The sequence below is a fragment of the Cyprinodon tularosa genome, unplaced genomic scaffold, assembly GCF_016077235.1.
Source record: "Cyprinodon tularosa strain WSP-4 unplaced genomic scaffold, ASM1607723v1 ctg424, whole genome shotgun sequence".
In the NCBI taxonomy this organism is placed as follows: domain Eukaryota; kingdom Metazoa; phylum Chordata; class Actinopteri; order Cyprinodontiformes; family Cyprinodontidae; genus Cyprinodon; species Cyprinodon tularosa.
In genome coordinates this window covers 216,214-237,688 of record NW_024039146.1, presented here as the reverse complement: position 1 = coordinate 237,688, position 21,475 = coordinate 216,214, and the positions used below count along the sequence as shown (strand labels likewise).

Genomic DNA, 21,475 nt, shown 5'->3' with positions numbered 1-21,475 from the left:
GGCCACCGTAGTTTTATCACCTTAAACCCCTCATTTGGAAGCTATTCCTTTTTTCTTAAATATAAACCAACCTTAACTGAGCCAAATAAGATCTGCATTTCTTTACTCATCTCGTATCCTAGAGAAACAGGACATAAGTACACTCTGTTTGGTTGACATACATTTATTTATGTTAAAGACTAAAAGATATGTACCATTCATTAAAAAAAAATAAAAAAAATCTCCTCAGTCATTATATGGTAGCATGATTTAATAAGACTGAAAGTAAAAGCAAACAAAGACAAAAAAAAAAGAATTTAAAAAATCTTACCATGATAAGGGAAAGGGTAGTATAATTATCATCACCATAGCACTGAGAGAATGAAACCCAGCAGGATGTGATTTGTAAATGAAACCAGGTGTTTCAAGGCCAGGTGTAAAACCAGGTCATCATGAACGGAGAGTGCTTGGTGATAGGGCAGATAGAAGAACCTGAAAATGTCACAAGAAAGACTTCACGGAGTCACAGAGAAGCAGATGAGGTAAGACAAGCTAAGATCACATATTACAATGTGATTCTATCTAAAAAGGAATGGCTCATTTTAGATAGAAAGGATGTTTAATTCTCTTAATGTTTAATGTTAATCTTTAATTCTCTTAATTTAATTTCTTTAGGTTAAAATGTAATTATTTCTTATTTTACTGTAGGCACATTCATATCTGCAAATGATGTGGAGGGGATTCATGGAAGCAGTTATTTCAGATATTTGATTTCAAGTATCTTTGTAAGAATGAGTCATTTGTTTACAATCACTGCCTATTGATTAAAAAAAAACATTTTACAACACTAATTTGATTTCATTCTTTGTTACTTCATCCATCAGGCGGTCCACCTGTCCATCAATCTACACCTTTATTTTTAATTTGAGCAATTATAGCAAGATAAAAGAAATGTTACATTTAAAAGAAACTCTTGTCAGGTTTAAAATCCATCTAGCTGAAGATAAATTTTCAAGCCCAATTCAACCCATCCTTCCATCAATCTTCTGCCAATCGATGGTCGGGTCATTGGGGTAACGGGTCCAAGGGTAAAAGAAAAAAAACACCATCACCTCATGATACACTGTTCGACATTATAGATTATACCTAAATATTTAAATGCTAGGAAGGAGATATATGGTCCTCATAATGATTTCCGAGTCTTTACAGTCTCTTTATATCATGATTCCTGGCATTAGTTCTGGTCTGATTCAGAAATCATCACACCTGTCAGCTCTGGCCTGATCCCAATCAGCCTCCATCAGATTCACCTGCTCAACTGACTGTATAACCAGCTCTCAGACCAGTGATTGGTGTCAGATTATTACAAGCCATCAGTGAGTTTACTTCTGCATTCTTGTCTGTCTGCCTGATTTTGACCGGATTCTGCCTCCTGATTCTCTGTGCCTGCCTGAATCCGATCGGACCTGTCATAACCGTCTGAGAACCAAAGAAAAAAGGAGTCTTACAATTTCTATTTTGTGTGTAATTTCCCATGTATTTGGACCTAAAAAAACAAAAAAACAATTACAGTTTTGGATCTCTGACCTGTTTCTGTGCCCTTACCTCTCTCCGGGATCCTCCCCTGGCTCTGACTCTGAACCGGCTCTGTAATTCCATACCATCCCTTTGATCATTTTGCATGTCTCTGCTCTCACAGACCTGACCCTGTGCATTCCCCCAGACCAGGGGTAACCAATTAAAAATCAGCGTGGTCCAAATAGAAAAAATGAACAACCAGTAAAGGTCCTGAGATATTTTTAATTATAATCTGTTACTTTAAACATAATTTAACACTGAGATAAAATGAGTTTTTTCATGCATCCATGTTATACATTGACTTTTTTAATAAAAAAATATAAAAAAAAAGAAAAATAGAAAATGTTTCCATTTTAAAATCTAAAGTGTTTTTTTAAGTAGAGAACAACAATCATTCTGTTTTGTATATAAACAATTTCCAGATTCAAATGTTTTATAAAAAAAACCTGAACTGACTGTTTGTTTGTCTTTCTTTTTTATAGCTTAATGAGAGCAGTGGGCTTTAGGCTGCCCTGCAAGGCGTTAAACCTGGGTTTGAATGGAGACAAAGCCATTCTAAAGCACATATCAAGGTGCTCATTTTGACCCTGGATCCATATTCATTTTTGATTCTGTTCATGATGGAGAATCCTGCTTCACAGCAACAGGTTGAGCCAAACATACTCAAAATGTACAGGGTCACCTTTGAGCATGCCATTTCAGTTTTCTGTCACCAGTTTACACTTCTTCAAGCAGTCCACACTTTCTTTCACTTTTTCTCATCTTCTCCTTCTTTCCCATCGCTTGCCACAGGTTTGCTTGCTGTGTCTAAAAGCAGCTAGCAGCAACAGCCCCGATAGCCACAGCTCATTGGCTAATTTATATCATGTGCAGCCTGGTACTGGAGGGCTTCACCGTACAAACAGGAGAAGCGGCGCAATTGAAATTAGACACTGCTGTTGGAAAACATGTGCTAATTCATAAATGTTTTAAATCAGGCTGGGTCCGGATTAGCCAGCAGGTGGGTGTGGATCCGGACCGCGGTCCACTAATCCGTGACCTCTGCCCTAAACCAAATGAGTAAGTGCCATAGAAGGACTCTCCAAACCAACTTGGACAGATGCAGTAATCCTCAGAGGTTCAGCAGTGACATCTCTTGCCAACCGTCTTCTTCAGAAACTCTCAAAGTTTGTCCTCAAACTTTGAGAAGATAAGTGAACCAGAATTCAACTTTGGAAACATTGCCCTCTATTTCTTTCAAAAGACTTGCTATTGTGGCCCAACTTTTTGTTCTTCATCATTAACATGAGCACTGCAAATAGGGCACATTCCTTCCCATTTACTTTTTAATAACTCCTCTGCCACTAAATGTCATGGCTTGAGTCTGGCAAAAAAAAAAGCACAATATCAGTAGGAACTAAGTTTCTAAAACCAGACAGCCTCTTCTACCTTTCTGCTCATTGAAATCCTGACCATAAAAAGCACCAACAAGATTGGTGACAAGAAGAAATCCCTAGGCTTACCAACGACAAGCCCATATTTGAAGAAAGATCAACTCTGTGTACAGCTCTAGCCTCTATAAAGCAGAAGCACCTAGGGCAAAAAGTGGTATCTGGCATGACATTTTTAAAACTGGCATATGCCAAAGACATTTCAGGTAAAATTTGTTTACCAACTTCAGCAATTGCATAAGTCACTGTTTTACTGGTATGGCACTTCTATCAGGTGGCATATTCCACTAATTTATTTGTAAGCCACTTGCATATTTATAATAGGACATCTGTTGTCGTCAGTCCCAGAAGAAGAAGCAGAGCTATTCATTTGATTTAGTCAGACTATATGTGTGCCTGTAGGCTAATGCTTAGTAGATAATCTGCAATCAGTGCTTACTGTGGTATTGAGAACAGGCTTTTGCTTTCAGAAAATTCAGTCACACCGGCCCGGTCTTGAGCTGGCACAGTTACTTTTGGCTGTCAGGAATTATCCACTGAATCAAAAGTTTCCCACTTAAAGTTAACTTGGCCATCTACTGTTCAGATTTTTATCTTAATTTCTGTCAATATAGGGTTCTTGTATCTAAGTCATCTTAACTTTGTTTTAAATGCAGAGAGACTCTGACTTATACAGTAATCATTATGAAAAATGTTTATAATCTTGCACCAACATAAGCCCGATTTACACTACCCTTTTGAAACCGTGCTGAGAACGGTCCGAGCACGGTAACCAAAATAACTGTTGAGTGTAAATGGAAAGCAACTGAACTGGGCCGTGCCAAATTCAACCAAACCGTGCTAAATATAGTACTAGTTCAACAGTAGGGCTCGGCACGGTTCAGTCGTGGCTCGGTTCTCTGATAACAAAGAGTGCATGAGCAGACCACGTCATCTCCTATTTACACTCAGCTGACTCATTTCGCCATGTCCGGGATTGTAATGAACAGATCTGTTCCCAATATTAAGCTCACTATAGTGAACCGTGCTGCCTTTGCAATTTGTGCCATTTGAGGAAGAATAAAAAGAAGAAACCTTCTTTGCGTGCGCCCTGAGCGATTTGAGCCGAGAGTGATTTGCCCACGATGGTCGGGAATGATTCCTGATCAGGAGTTGGTCGTGAGAGGCGGATCGCCGCTCGTAACCCCCTCAGGCTGAAAGTCGGGCCGATCGAAAGTTTCTCGCACGACTGGAAAGTCGCACAGTGTATGCCGGGCTTAATCCTCCAATGTCACTGTTCCCCAGCTTTGCCTCTCTCTTTTGTGCTACTTTTCTCTTTGTTTCCTATGGGTTTCGTTTGAATTTAACCACTGTTGCCAGCTAAATTATTGTGTTGACTCAGTCTGCCCCTCCTCCTCTGTAGCCTGTGGCAATAAACCAACCAGCTAACCAGTTAGACACGGTTAGCTGCTTAGCTTATTGTTCTGATTTGATCCACCTCTCCTTTCCCCTGCTCCCTGTTGAAGCCAATCATCATTGTTATCAGGTTAGGTCGTTTATTGTTCGGGCTCTGTCCATACCTATGTCTTGTTCTGTGGCCTGTTGAAGCTCATCACTGTTAATTAGCTTATTCTTTTAATTACAGATCCACATCTGTGCCTTAATACAAATTCCTTTTAAGTTTTGATTTTCATCATGTTTGCTTTTAGTTTAATGGTAATTATTTAATATCTAATTAACTGAAACTTAATTAATTAAAAAAATTACCTAAAGACTGTTTCTGCCTTGATTCATCGATATTGCTGATATTCTTTTGTGCTGTTTTGGTTATATCAAGTCTTTTAATGCATTTGAGTACTATTTGTAACCAAGTTTTATTATTAAACAGAATAACTACTGTACAATGCGATCATTAGTTTAATACATTTTAACTAGATAATGTATGGGTGCCAGTGGCTATATTATATCAGTTACTGATTCATCTCTTAGAGGTAGTGAGTCATATCCTTTTGAATTGGGTTGGAGCACTTTCAACTGGTACTTTTAACAAGCTTGTGGTTAAAGCAACTGATCGTTTTGAGTAAAACGACACTGTAACAGGGGTGAACAGGAAGGAAAAAGGCGTGGAAAAGAGGTGCACCACCTTTATTCAACCAATTTAAAACAAAAACACAGCACAGTTACAGAAAAAGAATGAGCAATAGACTTTCTACCATATGAAGATTTTCTTGTAAACAAACTATCCATATTTTCCAAAGCACCAGAGTTTTGATGAGCTTTGAAACCTGCCCTAAAAAAGAATAATTTCTGAGGGCCCAAGCTCAGACAGGCAGTGTGAGGCAGAACAGTGCATTGAGTAGTCCTAATATGACAGTTATATAACATCTAGAAGTGGGTTACAAAGTGTCAGGTTGGGTGGAGGTTTAAAGGAACCAAATATATAGACACTAAATCTGAGGTGGTTTCTTGCTACCTTAGCAACAAAAGGTGGTAACAGAAACAAAGTCATAAACATACCAAAATACAAAAAAAAAAAAAAACAGAAAATGTCAGGAGGAGAGGAACCAGCAATTGAACCAGTGATTGAACAGATGGTGTATATAGGAAACAGTAAAAAGGTCCAGGCTAATCAGCAGATTGGGAGCAGGTGTTGACAAGGGAAGAAGGGAGCTAAGATAAATGAGACTGACACAAGAGGGAAACAGGGGTCAAACAAGAAATATATAAGAACTCAAATGCATCCATAAAACTCCACAAAATGGGAATTAAACCAATAAAACTAGAAAATACAGAAAAAACATAAATGAAAGTGAAACTGAAAACTCAAAAAGAAAACTTGAACAGAACCAAAAAAGTGCAGAATTGATAGACAGAATCATGACAGTAAGCATGGCATGGAAAAATAGTTGAGATTCAGACCATGGCATAGCAAAAAGGCATGGCATGGTAAGTAGTATTCACTCATGAAGGCTGACAGCAACTGGCATAGTGTTGATTTGAAACAACAAAGGTTGTTTAGCAGGTGAACTGAATTGCATGATAAATTGGCAGGAAAAAAAACAGGAATTCTAACAGGTGAATGTGATCTAAGTGTTTACACTAGCAAGAATAAAAAGCAACACAAACAGAATTGAACTGGAGCAGACCTACTGAAAAGATCTTAAAAAATATAACATGACATGGTAGAACTATATTCGGACCAAAATGACTAAAGAATAAACTAAAAAGCAGGAAAAGAGACCTAACAATATAAAAAAAAAAAACATACGGCTAAACCATAATAATATAATAGGCTTCGGCAAGATCAAAACAAAAAATCCCTCAGATAAAGAATTAAAACCTAATTTAATAACGAGCAGAAATAACGAGCACACAAAGTCAACTAAAGAAAACATTGTTTAATAAACAAAGGAAAAAAACACACAAAATGCTATTCAAGAACCTTTAATCACCACATTCAAGTAGAGCATCCTTAATGTATTTACATAAAAAAGTCGACGTTTGACTAAAAATGTATTATTACTTATTATTATTACTTAAAGTTACTATACATGTATTGCTTCTTTGGTAGATGCAATGTTAAATTGTATTGTAATAATTTGTACAGCAACTGTTTGCTTTGGAAATTGTTTTGCTATGAGTTGAAACAGGATCATTCATCGGCTGAGGGATTATTAAATGTGCGTGAGAGAAGATGATATCTTCTTCCTCAGATGTTTTCAACACATTTCAGCTAAAGCTGCTGACAGCAGAGAGCAGTGGCTGTTCTTCAGAACAATCTAAATGTATTTACTAAGGTTCTTAAAAGGAAGTTGAACTCAACTTCCTTTTGAGAACCTGTAATAAGTGATGGAAGATATAAAGCTGTCAATAACAAGAGTACCTCCCACACACTCAGAGCTCAGAGGACAGAGTCTGAAGAGTTTCCTCCTCTAACCACGGATGAGTTGTTGTTACATCCACCCTCTACAGTCCGTATAAACTTGCAAAATTTGTGCGCGTGGCCGTTTGCCTCCAGCCCGTTTGCGGGATGAAAGCCAAGTGGTGGAGCTGTGTGTTGGGACTGCTCTGCATGCCTGCTGAGGTGATACTGAAATCATACACTGGTGAGTTTGTTCACGTGTAACACAAGACAGCTCTGGGTTAGTGATCTGAGGCAGGTTAATGATTAGGATCCATCTTTTTCTGTAGTTTTACAGCCATTTCATGCTTATGTCTATGATATTTTACCAACATGTACCCACTGAACAGTAACAGTAGCTATATTTGCAGGCTAGGCAGGTACATTCTGTGACAGAATGCATGTATGACATTTGACTAACAAAAGAAACCTTTTAACAATTTTATCACAAAACACAACTTATTTCATTGGAACTTTCTGACCAGCCTAAAGTTGTACATTGTTTTAAACTGGGAGGAAAAGATTTGCATTTGTTATTATTGGTATATTTTTGGATGATAATATAAAACAGGATGGGATGTATAAGTGAAGAAACCCCTTACTTTGGTACCCCTAAATCAAATTCAAAGCAATTAATATATCAGAAGCTACTACATTTTTTGATAAGTCTACACAATCTAATCAGAGTAACCCGTCCTGTGAACCCCAGGAGTTATATATATATATATATATATATATATATATATATATATATATATATATATATATATATATTTAGTGAACAAACAACAGCATGAAGGCCAAGTAACACAGCATCCAAAAATGGCAGGGCAAGCTGCAAACTATGAACTTTGGCTTCATCAGGACGTCCAGTTTACCCTGTTGACTCTGGGGGAGCTGCAGGGAACAAAACAAACAAATGGAAATAGATGTTGGGGGAATTAAGATTGCAGCTGTTTGGCTAAAGAACGGACACAACACATAAACCTAAACACTGCATACCCCATTAGAGATGTGGTGGTGACAGCATTGTGTTATTGAGTGCTTTTCGGCAGCAGAGAAAGGGATGATTTTTTGAGGTGGTGAGAAAATGTAGAGAGTTACAAACAGGACCCACAAAGGTTTGAGGCCGAGTTAAATAAACATAAACATAGATCTATAGTTACTAGATAATATTTCTCTGTTAGAATGACCCAGTGAAAGCATGCGCCTATCTGATTATGATCTGGGTTCAAATGTGAATATTGATGTCCAGAGATGCTTTTTCAAAATAAAGTTTAATCAACAATTTCACTCTCTACACATCAAGCAAATACTATAGAAGAATTTAAAGATAATAGGAAGCAAATTTATCACTTGAGCAACACATTTTGGCTTCCCATCTTCCTGATGATGTCCACAAGCCAGAACGCATCGGTCAGCTAAGAACGTTTTAGGCATTGCTACACTCTTTCCCATTTCGCCATTTCGATGCACCTTGGGAGTCCGTGAAGTTGATCCAGTAGAATTTGAATTTTTTTTATCTAAACACGAGCAAAGCTTTCGAGAGTCAAACACTTAAAGACTTGCAGCTAAAACAGAAACCTAAAGTAAATCTACAAGCATCGACCCAGACGATTTAGCTACACATCACCTTCAAGTTTTCATAAATTCATAAAAAAAAGATTTCTGTATTTTAGACCTTTCTTACGTTGGTTTTGTGATAGTGTTGTGCTGTCAACCTATAACAAGCACTTCTTTATCTGGCAGCTTCACAAAGCCCGTCATCTATCTCATATGTGAGGGTCAATTCATCGATGGAGATTGAATGCAGCAGCAACCTGGAGAAACCCATTGGCCTCAGTTTTAAAAGGCACTTCCTTGGAGATGAGCAGATTCTGTACCTCTTCTACGGGAATGGCGCTGGAAAACTAACCAAAAAAGCAACATTTAAAGAAAGAATCGATGTAACCCAAAACCAGCCGAAAACGGGGGACCACCGTAAGGTCAGGATCAAGCTGTTCCAGCTGGGGCGGAATGACACAGACTTGTATTACTGCAGTTGGACCTACATGAATGAAACTAACTATGTTGAGTTATCCCTTGAGAGCAATGGCACCGTCATCATCGTCTCAGGTGAGAAATTGGTGGTGCTTAGTAACATCAGTAGAACTGTAATGCTACACTTTCTTCTTTAAAAATCTAATTTTCTCCCTCCCAGAGCATGGACCAGAGATAAAGGGCAGTGACCACGCTCTTGAAATGACCTTGATCTACTCTAGCATTGCAGCATTTACCTTCATATTGATCGTCATCATCGGCATAATGACTGTGAGGTGCAGGAGGGTAAGGTGACATGTTCTAATATCAGCTGAGAGTTAGAACCTGTGCTCAGACTGATCCGATCATTGTGTCCCTGCAGTTTAAAAAGGATTTCACACCTGACAGACCTTATGCACCTCCCTTACCTCCAAGACCTTCACGAGCCCCCAGACCCATTCAGCCTGGGAACATTTACCCGCAGGAGCCGAACCCCTATCATTGCCCCTACATGATGACATCTACAAACGACTACGGCATCTGGGGCAATCAGTGACGCCCAGAGCAGAAGCGAAAAGACCATACAAATCTGAGGCCTGCAAGTGAAGGACGCTAAAGCTACTCTGTCTGACTTAGAGGAACTGCTATCTTTAAAATCAGCTTTTAGCGATGCCTTCATCTTTTACAAACAAATGACTGTTTTTGCTTGCAGAAGTGTGTCTCAGCCACCACATCCTGAATGAACCGAAGTGTGTATGCATGTGAGGCAGAACTCTGTGATGGAAAACTGCAAAGAAAAACTTTCTTTACATATTCTGATTGTCAAGATTTACTTGACCCGTTAAGTTGTTCCATGTACGTCATGTTGTCAAATTATTTCATGACTGAAACATAAATATAGGAATGGATGTAACATAAATTTTTGTCTATTCATAAAATTAGAAAGGTGCTTTGAAGTATCACCCAGAGGATTTAAACTTTTGCTGCTCAGCTGTGCACCATTTAGATTAATTGCATGTGTGATTTTACTACTTGGAAAAAATCCAAGGCCTGAGAGGTTTGTAAAAAATATCTGTATAACAAAGGAAAGGTGAACGCACGGTCATGGAGACGTTTAAAGGAGAGCTATGGAGACATCAAAGGATAAAACAACTTCTGGTACAAATCCTACAGAGCACTTTTTAATCTCTCATCTAAATATGCATATTACATTATTTCAAACCAATTAAGACATGAAGGTCCACCTTTGTCACAGTGAGCAAAAACAATGGAGCAGCTAAGAAACTCATAGCAAAAGTAGAGGATCAAGATCAACGATGACACGAGGTTGATACATGTAGGGTGTACGCCACATTTAAAACCATTGCATCATTTCACATCCGTTTGACAGTTTGTTTTTTTTGTAATTTTTGTCACACGGAGTCGCATTAAAGATATTTGAAGACTGTGGTTGTGAAATTAAAAAATAAAGTGTGAGAAAAAACATTCTGAGATTTGAGAACTTTGAGAAGACACCCTAAGAATTCATCTTCCCGTCCCACATTAGCTGTTTGCAGTGTAAAGAACATGCAGGTCTGCAAACAGAAAGAGACTCCAAAAATTATATTCTTGATAAAGTCACCTTTTTGATTTTCTTTGTTTTTACAGCAAATCTGCACTTCTCTCAAATTTGAGCTGGTTGTCTGTGACAGGAAGGAAAGGAAAGGTAAAACCATCTTCACTAGTAAAGCCACTGTCACACCTTGACGTTTAGCCAGCGTATGTTTGACGTACAAAAAATCTGGCAAAAAGGCTGGCATACAATGGATAAGTTCTGAGTCAGTTTTGTATAAGTCAAGAGCAAGCTAAAGCATGCTGGCACACATGAACATATGACAAGTATGTCAAGAAACTTTGAGCATGCTCAAAATTTTGCATATGTCAATTTTCTTGACGTATGCGTTATGCATAAGTTAGGCTGTTGCTGGACATGAGTTCTGGACTCATTATGAATAGTGTATGTATACACCCAAAATTAAAAACATGCATAGAAAATTCAGTGTATGCCAGAGTTTTTAATGATTCTGGGACGTCATACATATGCCGTCTAAATCGTCAGACAGGGGCTTAAAGAAGACACAATTTAGATGGGTTGCACTCATATCAGGGCTTATTTATCAAAAAGTAAGAGTTCACCAGAACAGGTCTTATTCTAAGATCTCACCAAGTTTCCAGCATTCTTCTCAAAATGCTCTATCCTCCAAGGAATAAGGGAGAACCTGGAGAAGTTGATACTGTTTCACACAATCAATTATGATAAAAAAAATATCTACTTGTGAACCTATTCTGTTTGGGTTTAAATGGATTATATGCTGAGAAACACTACAGTTAGCAAATCATGCACCCTAAACATCTGGAATGAGTTAACAACAACAACAATCTGTCATGATCTCAGCACTGATGCCTGGTCTGATTACTCATTTCACACACTTACTTACGTGTGGGGTCACCAAAGGCAGATGGTGAGGGAACAGACAAAGAGCAGCCCAAAGACCCCTTATGATGAGTAAAACAAATGAATATAGTATTCCCTCGCCCAGATGCAGGTCACTTGCTAGCGTGCCCCACTCTGGAGTCAGGCCTGGAGGTGGGGCACGCTAGCAAGCACCTGGTTGCTGGGATTTTACCCATGGAGCCTGGTTGGACATTGCGAAGAGGAAGAATTGGCCCCCCTTCCAGTGGGCTCACCACTTGTAGGAGGGCCCAAAGGGGTTGGGTGGCAGTCGAGGGCGGGAACCTTGGTGTTTTGATCCTTGGCTGAAGAAGCTGGCTCTTGGAACATGGAATTTCAACTCCCTGGTGCTGGTGGGGAAGGAGCCTGAGCTAGTGCCCGAGGTTTAGAGGTTATGGCTAGAGATAGTGGGACTTACCTTAAAATATGACTGTGGCTCTCGAACCAGTCTCCTTGAGAGAGGCTTGACATTCTTCCACTCTGGAGTTGCCCCTGGTGAGAGGCATCAAGCAGGAGTGGGCATACTTGTTGCCCATCATCTTGATGCCTGTATGTTTGGGTCTCCCTTGTACTTCTGGGGGATATAGCCATCACGGGGCATGGGTAGACATAGACTAAGACAAATGACAATAAAAGTTGGCTTCATCAGGGCGTGATCTACAGCTCTCAGGGTAGCGGTTCACAGACGATTGTGAAGCGGTTGGACTGATGGTCAGTGCCTCCAGACCATGGTCTTGATTCAGAAAAGGCTACAGGGCCTTCAACGGATTAGGGAGGATGTACTGCCTCTAGTGGAGTTTAAGTATCTTGGGGTCTTGTCCATGAATGAGAGGAAGTTGTAGCGGGAGATTGTTGTGGTGAAGAGAGAGCTGAGCCAAAAGACAAAGCTCTCGATTTACCGGTCGATCTACATTACTACCCTCTGTTCATGACCGAAAGAACGAGATCCCAGATACAAGCAGCTGAAATTAGTTTTCTCCATCGTGTGTCTGGGTTCTTCCTTAGATAAAGGGTGAGAAGCTCAGCTCCTCCTGGACGCCTCCCTGGTGAGGTGTTCTGGCCATGTCTGACTGGGAGGAGACCCAGGACACCGCAACCCAACCCTGGATAAACGGAAGAGGATGGATGACTGGATGGACGCACCTGCTTAGCGCTGTCCAGTTTTCATTACCCACTCATCTGATCCACCTGCATTAGTCACTATATAACCAGCTTTCTGACCAGTCATCAGTGCCAGATTATTTCGAGCCGTTGGTGAGATTTATTCTAGCATTCTTGTCTTCTGACTACCTAATCCTGACCTGTTCTGCCTCTTGACCTCTGAGCCTGCCTATTCCTCTGTTAGCCTGACCTTTCTTATGACTCCTGCCTGATTTTTGGCTGCTTGTGTACTGCAAGTGGAACTGTGACCCGAATCTGTCTTGGATTCTCCTTCGGCACTTCACAGGATCTCTGACCTTCTGGCACTGACACACGACCGTGTCACCGACATCAGCTTTTGCTTCGACCTCTGGAGCACCCTGAATACATTTGTCTGCTCAGTTCTGATATCCTGCCTGTCCTCTGTCCACCAATACATAACTCTCTGGGACTCTTTGTGCGGCATCCGCCGTGCCGCGTTGGCAGCCAACCAGCTGGAACTATCCTCTATCTTTGGATTTAGACTGAACTATCAGAGGTGTCAAGTAACAAAGTACAAATGCTTCGTTACTGTACTTAAGTACACTTTTTAGGTGTCTATACTTTACTCCATCGCTTATTTTTCTTCCTAATTCTGCCCTCTAATCATTACATTTTCACACAAGTATCTCTTTCTATTCCTTACATTTTTAAAACAATCGTTACTCGTTACTCTTGGCTTTGGTTTAATGTTTATAAAAATCATTGGCCCAATTCACATCTAGTGAAAACTAGTGTAATTGGATGAGTCATATAACGCAAACACTCATTGGTTAGCTAAAGGAAATCATCTGAAGCAAGCAGGTGTTCCTCAAACTGTAAACGAGAATTGTCTATGCCATGCTACAATATTGGATCCAGAAAAAGATGTTGAAATATCTGAAAGGTCGGACACAGGCAAGAGCATATCGGGAGATGGAGACCAACAAGGCCTCCCTCATCCTTGGGACTATCTCAAATAATTTTTCGAAGGTTACTTTTTAAAGGTTACTTTATACTTTTATACTTTAGGTAGTTTTATGAGCGCATACTTTTTCACTTTTACTTGAGTAAAGAGGTCAAGTTGAAAGTTCAACTTTTACCATAGTGTTTTTAAACTGCAGTTTCTATACTTCTACTTAAGAAACAAATGTGTGTACTTTTGACACCTCTGATAACAATACAATTAATAAAATAGTTGTGGCTGCCATGCTCAGACAGGTAAGTAAACACTCCAGTAATTAATCTGGGTCAGTTGTACAACATTTAACTCAAACCACACCTGATGAACAGCATGTATATGGTATAATGTGAAAATAATAGCTCTAATGGCCCAAAGGTTTTTTTTTTTTTACATTTGAATAAAAGTTAAAACTGGCCTTCATGATTTTACAATTTTCATAGAAACAGGACATTGACTTGCTTTCGGTAAATGGCCCTAACTACTTGAAATGAGATACATGATACACCATGTACCAGAGTGACAGGGAAGTCTAAGGTTAGAATTTTAACAAATGGCAGAAAAGATCTAACCCCAAAATTATGGTTACACATTAAAGCTTGCTCACAACTTTGGGACCAACTTTTAATGAAAGGTTGCTTGAAAATATAATCAATACTGGCTATGACTATGTAACTACAACACTCTCTGTTTAACATATTGAAGATACTACTAAACAGCACAACCTTAAGGAAACATTGCTCTTGAAGCAAATGCTGTCTTTAGTCGATGTTCATATATGGTATGAAGCCTCTTTTAAAAAACAGTAAACACTAAAATGTGTTAATCTAAAAATATGTCATGATTGTGTGACCAGCAGAGGAGGTAGATCTTTTTAGGCAAGACGCACCAGAGCACGGAGTAGTCTCCAATGATTTATTAACAAATTTCATTAAAACATTTTTCTTTTAAAACATGGCCTCGGGCCCACTACTCAGCCCCTAGAAGGAAAAGGCATCAAAAATGAGGACAATTTAAATTATTCCCAAAAAAATGAATGAACAAACAAATCATGCAATGCAAAAGAAAACAAATTAGTAAATCAAAACAAAGGAAAGCAAACAAATTAGTAATTTAAATAATAAGCAAACAAACGGCAAAGAAAAGAACACAACCACTGCAAACGATGGGACAAACTGTCGTTGTCCGACTTCTAATGTCTTTTCACGGGGCCAGAGGAGTCGTGCCCCGCTCGTTCCGCCAGCCCAAGCGTCAGCAGGCTCCGCCGAGAGCGGCCCAAACAAAACCGGCAAGACAGACAAGACAGCAGGAGCGTCCAAGCGCTGCAACTCCGGAAGAATCCCAGATGTGGTGACACAGCCGACCAGGGAGGGAGCGGATCAGCAGGCGAGGGCCAGACGGAAGCCGCTCGCCGCACCAACCTCCAACTGCAGCCGCCAACGCCAGCCGCGCAACGCTGCAGAAACGCACGGCAGGTATTGCACCAGAACCCGACAACAATCCCCAGCCCAGATGGCAAAATGGCACTTACTATTTTGGATGAGTGGATCGAGCACACCAGCCACTTGGGCAGCCGACACACGGTAAGGAAACACAGCACACGCACCTCGCAGCGGACTGCTCAGCTTTAAAGCTATCTGCCCCGCCCCCCAATCAGTCACTACACCTGGTGTGTGTAGTTGGGAGGGTGGAACACCATCCCACCACATTCTACCCCCCTGTGTTGCATCGTCGCCCCGACGATGAATCTACAAACCTCAGCACCAAGGACGAAAAACTGCTAACTGGGAGTTGGAGACTGGCTGACTAGATCCTGCAGTATGACCCACAGGTCGAGGAAGGTGATGGACATTCGAGTGCTGACCAGCCCCAAAACGAACAGTGCGACGCAAGGGTAGAGGAGCTGTCCCAGAAGTTTGAGCAGGGTGACCATGTCCTGAAGCGACCTGTGGAGCTGCAGAGGTGGATGGTACTGAAGTATCGGGGACCAATAAGCACAAATCATCCTCCAAAGAGTCATCCAGTCCCCCTGAAGGAAAGGTAGGTTTTAACTGCAGGGGTACTGGCGTAGGCTCTGGCCCAACCCGAGCTTTCAGCATGTCACGATGCACCTTTCGAGTTCTCTGCAAATCACCCACAGGCGCCACAGTATAAACCGGCCCTCCAGCTGTTGGAGTTCTCACGACCTGATGGATAACCGGGCTAAAGAGGTCCTGGATTTTATGGCGACCTCTAGCACCATGATCGCGCAGGTAAACCAACTGTCCCTCCTGCAATGGAACCTCCCGGATGCCCTGATCATGATGCTCTTTTCTACGCCCTGCAGCTGCCAACAAGTGATCCTGAGCATGACGGAACGCCATAGTTAACCTGGTCTGATGCTCAGCCAGCCAGTCCACCACTTCACCTGGTGCAGGGTCCCGAATGCGACCCAACAAGAAATCCACAGGCAGTTGAGGTTTACGGCCAAACATAAGAAAAAACGGAGACTCGCCAGTGCTCTGATGAGGGGTAGTGTTATAACAGAAGAGTACTTGTGGAAGACAGGAAGCCCAATCCCGCTTCCTAGATGTTGGTAAAGTGCGCAGCAGATTATGAAGTGTTCGATTAAAGCGCTCACACTGCCCGTTTCCAGCAGGGTGGTAAGGGGTAGTGCGCGACTTTTTAACCCCATACAGGTTACAGAGCTCCTGAATTAACGCACTCTCAAAACTCCGACCCTGATCTGAATGAATGCGACTTGGAATCCCAAATCTAAAGAACCATTCAGTGAGCAAAATCTGGGCAACAGTGGCTGCCTTCTGATCCCGAGTTGGAACAGCAATGGTGTACTTACTAAATACATCAGTAACTACAAGAACATTTTCCAGGCCATTTTGTGAAGGCTCCAACATGGTAAAATCCATGGCAACAATCTCGTTTGACTGAGAAGCCAACAGATGACTCATGAAAGTGCCAGAGCTAGATGGTACATTTTTAGCAACCTGGCACCATTGACACTCTTGTACCCACTGTTTGATGTCATTAGACATCCCCGGCCAGTAACAGCGCTGCCGTACCAACTCTGTGGTGCGCTCCACACCCTGGTGTCCATGCTCTTGATGTAATTGAGTCAGAACATCCGGTTTAAGAACTGACGGCAAAACCAGCTGTAAGACCTCCTCACCACCATCTGACCGATGGACCCGACGGTACACCACACCATCTCTCTCCACGAGACGACCCCACTGTCTCAAAAGAACCAAGGATAATTTGGGAAAGCGCTGCCTCTCCTCAGGAGTAGGATAAACCTGCCTCCTCCAAAAACCCAAAATGTCCTTCAGGAGAGGATCAGCTTCCTGCAAAGCACAAAGATCAGACACAGAATGAGACAGCAAAACAGTCACCATAGATTGGGTTACCGACAATGGAGCAGGAATTGGGGCACACTGAAGAGCCTCTGGAACAGAGGTACATGACAAGAGTTCTGCCAGGCTGGCTCCTGATGTTGGCTGGCGGGAAAGCGCATCAGCATTAGTATTGCTGCGTCCAGAATGATACTTAATATCGAAATCAAAAGCAGCAAGTTGCGCAACCCAACGGTGCTCCATGGCACCAAGCTTGGCCGACTGAAGATAACTCAACGGGTTGTTATCTGTGTAAACTATACACCGGTGGCCCAAGAGATACTCCCGGAACTTCTCAGTCATGGCCCATTTTAATGCCAGAAACTCCAACTTCATAGAGCTATAATTGGCCATGTTACGCTCCGAAGGTTTAAGACCTCGACTGGCATATGCAATGGGCCTCACTCCATCCTCTGTTTCCTGTGACAGTACTGCCCCAAGTCCACTGTGACTGGCATCAGTCTCTAGAATGAAGGGACGTGAAAAATCAGCATATGCCAACACTGGTGCAGATGTTAATTTAACTTTTAAGGCCTCAAAGCTCTCCTCACACTCTGATGTCCAAGCAGATTGAAAAGCCTGGCCAGACCCCTTCCTGGGCTTTGTGCCCACTTGTTGTGCCACCAGCCTATGAAGCGGACCCGCTAGCCTAGCAAAACCCTCCACAAAGCGCCTGTAATAACTTGCAAAGCCCAAAAAGGAGCGAAGCTCTGAAACATGTGTGGGACGTGGCCATTTAGCCACAGCTTCAGTCTTGGCTGGGTCTGTAGCTACACCTTTATCTGAGATAAGGTGTCCCAAGTATTTAACCTGTCGCTTGAAAAATGAACACTTGTCAAGCTTTACCTTCAGACCTTCTCTCTGGAGCCGAGCAAGAACGGTTTCCAGGCGCTCAATGTGCTGGGAGACTGAACCTGAAAACACAATGATGTCATCCAAATACAAAAGAAGAGACTGGCACTGCTGGTCCCCAAACATCCTCTGCATTAGACGCTGAAAGGTACTAGGTGCATTACAAAGCCCGAAAGGCATACGGTTCCACTCGAAGAGTCCAAATGGCGTACAAAAAGCAGTTTTTGACTTATCCTGTTCTGACACAGGAACCTGATTGTACCCACTGGCTAGATCTAGGGTGGAAAACCACTGGGCCCCAGAAAGATGGTCCAGGCTTTCCTCAATGCGAGGCAATGGGAAAGCATCTTTTCTCGTCTTGCTGTTAAGCTGACGGTAATCCACACACATACGCAGGCTGCCATCTTTCTTCCTAACAAGAACGATGGGAGAGGCATAAGGACTGCTGCTTTCCCTTATTACCTGGTTCTGTAGGAGCTGATTAATGTGTGACTTGGCAGCCTCGTACTCTGAGGGAGGGATACGTCGGTACCTCTGCCGGACCGGGACCTCATCCAACAGGGGAATGTCATGGGACACCAGATTAGTGCACCCCAAGTCACCTTCATGAGCTGAAAAAACAGAGCTGTACTTCTGTAGAAGTGACTGGACCTGCCTTTGTTCAGTTTCTGTCAGTGCAGACAAATCAACAGAATCAAGCAAACTCTGTTCTGGACCAAGAGCGACCTGAGAAGAAACTGTAGCACAGGGTCTTATTTCTGTCACATCACGGGGCAGGCTAACCACTTCAGTTCGACTCAACAAACCAAGGTGAGTTCGGGGATAGAGTACAACATCCGTAGTTCCAAAATTTAGGACAGGAACATAAGCAGTACCGTGCACAGCCTGAATGAGACATGTAGAGGCTAATAAGCCAGCTGGTAAGCCGGACTCTGGAGGCTCAAACAATAAAACCTGACCAGCAAGTTGTTCAGGGCAGGTTGCAGCTACAAATTTCATAACCCCACCAGTTATCCTCACTGGTCGAGGGCCCCGGACCCTAACAGCACCAGTCAACTGTGTTGGGGACTTAGCTGCTGCTTGATGACACTGCTGCAGGGCCTCCACAACTGGACCAGGAGACTGTGTTACTGAAGGTAAATCAAAGAAAGAGCCTCCATGTGCCCCAAAAAGTTCTTGGTAGGCACGATTAATTATGTTCATTCCCAAAATGCCAGGAACAGAAGAACCAACATTAGTGGGGTCCTTCACAACCAGAATTCCACAATGAGGAAGCACTTTGTTACCCAGAGTGACATCCAACTCTAAATAGCCAATGTATGGGATGGAAAGACCATTGGCTGCCCGAAGCTACAGCCAGTGACATGACTGAAGGCCATCATGCCCCAATGATGCAAAATGTTCCTGAAAACAGCTCTCGGTGATTGTCGACACCATGGAACCTGTATCTACTAAACAAGTAACAGAGACACCACTCATGACGACATCAATGACTGGGCAGGATGCCAACAATTTTGACGCGGCTGCTGTTTGCGAGCCTGCTATTCCCCCACCTGAGTTGTGGCTCAACAGCTCAGTGGGTGCTAGTTTTCCGCCTGGTTAACATTAGCTGGCCTTGCCACAGAGTTAACCCGGGCACGAACCCGCTCACCATCACACTCTCTGGCAAAGTGACCCGGCTGTTGGCACCTGTGGCAGACCACAGAACCTGGACGAGGATGCCGCACCTGTGGTAAAGAGGTCTGCAGAGAAGCAATACACTGGGTGAGTTGGTTAATCTGTTCTTGTTGCTGTTTTAGAAGTTCCCTTAACTCACTAAACTCAGAACAGGCAGCAGTAGGTGGAGTTAGCCGAGAACTGCCATACACCCTGTACTGCAGCCCATATGTAGAAGGGAGAGAATGACTACGCTCCCTAGCGCCACCTGGAAACCCTTGCCTCTCCCACCGAATTGCCTCCCCACGCACATCCAACAAGGTGGCAGTGGGATGACCCCGAACATACTGCTTAAGTTCCCGGCGGAGAGCACTATCCAACACATGTTCTACAAACTGGTCACGCAGCAGAATATCAGCATTCAACAACCCATCAGGAGCATTCTGCTTAACTGGTTCCATAAGGGCCATCAATGCTAGGGAAAACTGCAACAGTGTTTCCTCCTCTTGCTGCTTCCTAGAAAAAAATGCATGCTGAAGAGTTACATAGGACTCGGCGCAACCATACAACTCCCTCAAAATAGCCAAGATCTTAGCTGGATCATTCCTCTCTGCACTGGTGCGGTACTTTATTTCCTCCCTTGCTTCCCCCTCTAGATGATCAAAAAGGAAGAAAGCCTGGTCTGCCGTTGACAAATGGCGGGCCCGAATACATGATTGGGCCTCCTCGATCCACTCACCAATCCCAATGCCAGTCCTACCACCGAACATGGGACATCGCCGGTCCTTGGGCACAACCACCAACCGCTCAGCAACCACAGCGCCAGCAGGCATGACACCACCAGCCACAGCTGGGGAAGGAGCAGCGCCCAGCGAACCTCCAACCGTCACATTCTGCCGACCAACTCCATCCACCGGAGGTAGGATGGAGTTGGAGGAGGTAGATCTTTTTAGGCAAGACACACCAGAGCACGGAGTAGTCTCCAATGATTTATTAACAAATTTCATTAAAACATTTTTCTTTTAAAACATGGCCTCGGGCCCACTACTCAGCCCCTAGAAGGAAAAGGCATCAAAAATGAGGACAATTTAAATTATTCCCAAAAAAATGAATGAACAAACAAATCATGCAATGCAAAAGAAAACAAATTAGTAAATCAAAACAAAGGAAAGCAAACAAATTAGTAATTTAAATAATAAGCAAACAAACGGCAAAGAAAAGAACACAACCACTGCAAACGATGGGACAAACTGTCGTTGTCCGACTTCTAATGTCTTTTCACGGGGCCAGAGGAGTCGTGCCCCGCTCGTTCCGCCAGCCCAAGCGTCAGCAGGCTCCGCCGAGAGCGGCCCAAACAAAACCGGCAAGACAGACAAGACAGCAGGAGCGTCCAAGCGCTGCAACTCCGGAAGAATCCCAGATGTGGTGACACAGCCGACCAGGGAGGGAGCGGATCAGCAGGCGAGGGCTGGACGGAAGCCGCTCGCCGCACCAACCTCCAACTGCAGCCGCCAACGCCAGCCGCGCAACGCTGCAGAAACGCACGGCAGGTATTGCACCAGAACCCGACAACAATCCCCAGCCCAGATGGCAAAATGGCACTTACTATTTTGGATGAGTGGATCGAGCACACCAGCCACTTGGGCAGCCGACACACGGTAAGGAAACAAAGCACACGCACCTCGCAGCGGACTGCTCAGCTTTAAAGCTATCTGCCCCGCCCCCCAATCAGTCACTACACCTGGTGTGTGTAGTTGGGAGGGTGGAACACCATCCCACCACAATTGGCTGCTATCACAAGTACTGAAGTTCAAACAGAGGCAGGCCTAAATCTGTATCTCTGTGGAGAAACCTTAAGAAGAACATATAACACAAACAAATGTATATAAATGATCAAGATTTAACTCTATTATAACAAGTAATTAGCTTTAGAATCTTCTGGATTAAATTAAATCAGGACATATTTTTATTTGTATATTTTCTGCAAATAAAAATGCATCTAAGAAAAGATAAATCCACTGCAGTAATGATTCTACAATTTGTGTCTGCAGGTATAGGTCCTTGCAATAAAAAGTTACTGCTAAG

General features: G+C 42.6%; 1 protein-coding gene and 2 long non-coding RNA genes across 3 annotated transcripts; 1 reads left to right on the top strand and 2 right to left on the bottom strand.

Annotated features, from left to right (window-relative positions):
* The first annotated feature begins 6,837 nt into the window (after nt 1–6,837).
* Nucleotides 6,838–10,400, top strand: LOC119792601. Its single transcript, XM_038299305.1, has 4 exons — nt 6,838–7,072; nt 8,617–8,982; nt 9,068–9,192; nt 9,269–10,400. Exons 1-4 carry the CDS (start codon nt 6,997–6,999, stop codon nt 9,440–9,442), a joined length of 741 nt encoding a protein of 246 aa, XP_038155233.1. The 5' UTR covers nt 6,838–6,996; the 3' UTR covers nt 9,443–10,400.
* Nucleotides 10,401–14,650: 4,250 nt separating this feature from the next.
* On the bottom strand, nt 14,651–15,079 carry LOC119792597. The gene is made up of 2 exons (XR_005282013.1): nt 15,028–15,079; nt 14,651–14,952 (listed from the first exon to the last, which is right to left on the bottom strand). It is a non-coding gene; the product is annotated as an uncharacterized LOC119792597 (long non-coding RNA).
* A 5,540-nt stretch (nt 15,080–20,619) lies between these two features.
* On the bottom strand, nt 20,620–21,164 carry LOC119792592. Its single transcript, XR_005282008.1, has 2 exons — nt 20,997–21,164; nt 20,620–20,921 (listed from the first exon to the last, which is right to left on the bottom strand). It is a non-coding gene; the product is annotated as an uncharacterized LOC119792592 (long non-coding RNA).
* Between the last annotated feature and the right edge of the window lie 311 nt (nt 21,165–21,475).